General features: G+C 40.8%; 1 protein-coding gene across 1 annotated transcript; it reads right to left on the bottom strand.

Moving 5' to 3' along the window:
* Nucleotides 1–528: 528 nt before the first annotated feature.
* LOC149533832 (cytochrome P450 78A4-like) lies at nt 529–2,756 on the bottom strand. Its single transcript, XM_089805533.1, has 2 exons — nt 1,612–2,756; nt 529–1,465 (listed from the first exon to the last, which is right to left on the bottom strand). Exons 1-2 carry the CDS (start codon nt 2,617–2,619, stop codon nt 854–856), a joined length of 1,620 nt encoding a protein of 539 aa, XP_089661659.1. The 5' UTR covers nt 2,620–2,756; the 3' UTR covers nt 529–853.
* Nucleotides 2,757–3,825: the final 1,069 nt, after the last annotated feature.

A 3,825-nucleotide genomic window follows, 5' to 3' on the forward strand; every position in this document is an offset into this window, starting at 1 on the left:
ATGACACTTGTTTAACATGGAGTCTTTTAAGTCAAAATGATCTCCACCGCTATCTGGTTTAATTTGTTACATCTTACAATAACATGGTTATTGCTTCTCCATTTTGCCATGAGGATTTTAAGAAAAAAGGAGGGAAAAAAACCGTCCCCTTTATGTTCGATATGCAAAAGCATAGAAGGACACAATCATTTCCATAGTATCAAGTATGAATGCTCGAAAAATAGCCATTCAAGTCAAAATCAATCAATAAATTCTTTTTCACGAATGTGATTGATTTTATGCCATCTTTGAACGGGGACCGTTTCATAAATTCTTTAGAATCAGATTCTAAACGTGTCTTGAGAAACAAAGCCTTTTGGAAATAAAGTATTATGTAATTAGTGAAGAATCAAAATTTCAATATCGTACTTAAAAGTAGAAATTACATGTGGAAACATATTAGTGAAAGATAATGAATTAGTAAACAAAATGAACTGTTTGCTCGTAAGCAATTTGTGAGAGCAATTCAAGCGACAACACTCGCGGTAGTAAGACAAAATAAACGTTTTAATTAGTGGTCGTAATAGATGTGGTAACATAAGAGGCAATAAAAGAGAATAAACATGTTGAGGGACAAAACCAAGAACCAAATACTTTGTATGTACAATTGATAACATCATTCTTTAGTATTCATGGCTCATCCCAAGGCTATCTATGTGAACAAGTACACTCGAGTAGGAAAACTATATATATAGTAGCCGGATCTGTTAAAGAAACTGTGTCTACACTACACCGTCATAGAAAACTCCTGAAAGAGGAAAATATGATAAGAGGTTAGATTCGAACCCGAGTTGCACACTTGATAAGACCATAATCACCAAGGGACCCTGGTTGCCGGAATGGCAGTGAGGGGTGTGACCATTTGGGAAGACAATTTGAGAGCCTCGGTGAGATCTACCGGATGTTGAGGCGAAGGAACCCACTCGAAATGGTGTAGTAATTTTGCGACCCAAAGATGAACAGTGGCGAGGCCGAGAGCTTTTCCCGGGCAAACTCTCCGGCCAGCACCGAATGGCGCAAGCCTCAAATCATTCCCCCGAACGTCTACTTTCTCTTCAATGAACCTTTCCGGCCGGAATTCGTGAGGGGACGCCCAGATGTGAGGGTCGTGAGTGATGGACCACATGTTAACCATGGCTGTCGTTCCAGCTGGAACGTGCAAGCCGCCGGCTATGTCAACATCCTCCGTGCACAGGCGGGCCCAAGACAGCAGAGGCCCAGGTGGGTGCATTCTCAAACTCTCTTTCACCAGCGCTTGCAGGTATGGAAGCTTTGTTATGTCCTCGTCCCGCACGCTTCTCTCCGGCCCTACCACTGCCTCCAACTCTGCTTGAGCTCTTCCTTGTTTTTCTTCATTCACTACCATCTCCGCCATCGTCCATTCGGTAACGAGAGCCACAGTGTCTGTGCCGCGGAATATCATCTCCTGTACATGAAAACTATCGTGTCAGAAATTTAAGGGCATTTAGGTTAGCGTATATATTCTTCTTGCTGCGTGTGATTGGATAACCATTTCCTGCAATTATAAGTTGCTAGAAATGCGAAAAAAAGAGAGAATGGAATGCTGCTTACCCAAAGAACAGCAATGATGTCGTCGTCGTGGAGACTGTCGTGGCCTTGAAGGGAAAGGAGCACGTCCACGAAATCTGAATCGGCTGGATCCCTCGATAAATTGGACTGTCTATGTTGGTCGATGATACGTTGAACGAAAACCCTAACTCGAGGAACGAGTTCAGCGCAACGGGCATGGATTCGCAAGGGATCAAAAATATGCAACCATGGAAGATGATCAGCCCAGTTGAATGCTCCAAGCAATTCAAAACCTTCTTCCACCATCTCCCTCAACTCTCGGCCTTCTCTATCACCACCCAACCTTGTGCCAAACACACTTCCCATGATATTATTCAACGCAGCCATTTGAAGATGTGGACGGAGCTTTACGGCACCCTTGCATGTCCACTCACTGCGTATATCATCCATCATATTAACACAGTCCGCCTGACGTCCTGCTTCATGCGCAGCAATTCTTCGTGGGTTAAAGAGATGAGCCGCCGAAATCCTACGCAGCATCCTCCAGTAGTCGCCGTTGGGAGCAAACCCTATCGCCCTCCCAAACATGAGCTGCTGAGCAGATTGTTTTAGTGGCCTATCCGCAAAGCTAGGGGAGCTCAACAGCTCTCTCGCCACTTCTGGTTCTGAAGTTATTACTACGCGGCTTGAGCCCAGGCTGAAGGCCATCAGCTTTTTTGCCTTGTGAATAGAGGCGAAGTGAGCAAGCTTACGGTGAGCATGGCCGCCACTCATATGAATTAGGCTTCCAATTATGGGCCATCCCCTGGGCCCTGGAATGTTCTTATTCTTCCCAGCCCAGGCGCATCCTCCAGGACTCCACCAGGAGATAATTACTGCAGAAAACAGAGCCGTACCAAACATCGCCACGTACTTCTTCCATGCAAATACATTATCCTCTGCTTGGAAGCTTCCCAGGGTATATAATTTGTAGCTACCATGAGTGAGGGGAACCAGTATATACGTCAACCACCCCGCCGCTCCACCGCAACTTGTTGCAGTGTTTTCCATTGAGGAGAAACAGAGAAGAGATCAGAAATAAGAAAGAAATTAAGAAGCGAAGCTTATGAAAACAAAGCAGGACTCAGTGCAGAGACCTTTGGAGTCTCAAAGCTTAAATAGAGGCGACTCTAAGACGGGCACGAAAATTGAAGGAAACAAGAAAAGAAGAGATGTTGATTATGGTAGGGCTGCAGCATGGACATGCAAGCACAAAGGGATTTCAATTTGACTACACCGAAAACCGCAGCCATCGTTAGGAGATTCAACAAGTGAAATAGAATATGCATGTGGAAAGCATTTCGGTACGTTTCTTACCTTTTTAAACTGGTTTCACTGTAATCCTATGTTGTCTCCCACTTATTTTCCTCGATGGTCCAACAAATTCCAATACGTGGAATATATTTGCTTAAAATGGGACCAGTCTCCTTACCGCGGCGTTCGCTTCTCCACTGTCTTCATGATGTATGATAACATAGAATAATATGTCAATTTATTGTTTGTTGAATTCTTGTGTCGGTGGTGGGCATATTGAGATCTTGTTCGGTAATCTAGATTTTCATGAAAAAAGAGAGTCGATGTTCGCTTTACGTCGAAGAAACATTGGATGTAGAATGAATAAGTAAATAGCAAATGTGACCCTTGCTTCATCAGAATTTTTTTAAAGCACATTTTAAAAGGAGATCGTTCTCCTACTAATTTCTTATGTGTGTTATTCAATTGTTATATTTTAAGTCTAATAATCTAAATGGAGAAAAGATACTAAATTGTAAATGTGGTGCTCGTTCTCATTAACGAAAGTGTGAGAGGGCTCAAGTTTAGAGAGAGTAGCTATCAGATGAAAGTAAAAGATCAATATTACATTTAGATTAGACTGAGAAAACAAAAACATTTAAAATATCAAAGATACAAATCACCACCAATTACCTAACAACTAAAACAAGATGTATTTGTTTAATGCAATGCTTAAAATATGTTTAGATATTTTAAAATTGAAATTTTAGTTCATATATCATTTTAATTTTTAAAATTTGTTTTGAATAGTTTAACAATTTAATGAATAATTTATTTATCTAATCAAAATTTGAAAATATACATTTATCAAGAAATTATTCTTCAAAAAAAAAATGTCAAAGAAGATCACCATTATTTTTATACTTCTTTAAAAATATATGATGCATTCACTTATATTTCTTTTGTGAGTCAAATAATAAAAAT

The sequence above is a fragment of the Cupressus sempervirens genome, chromosome 10, assembly GCF_028749045.1.
Source record: "Cupressus sempervirens isolate cs-2001-9-10 chromosome 10, ASM2874904v1, whole genome shotgun sequence".
Taxonomy (NCBI): domain Eukaryota; kingdom Viridiplantae; phylum Streptophyta; class Pinopsida; order Cupressales; family Cupressaceae; genus Cupressus; species Cupressus sempervirens.

Excerpts from the sequence above, each read along its gene's own strand:
- LOC149533832 (XM_089805533.1), bottom strand. The coding sequence starts at position 2,619 with ATGGAAAACACTGCAACAAGTTGCGGTGGAGCGGCGGGGTGGTTGACG. Across the intron at positions 1,466-1,611 it reads ACATCATTGCTGTTCTTTGG|GAGATGATATTCCGCGGCAC; the intron begins GTAAGCAGCATT and ends TTTCATGTACAG.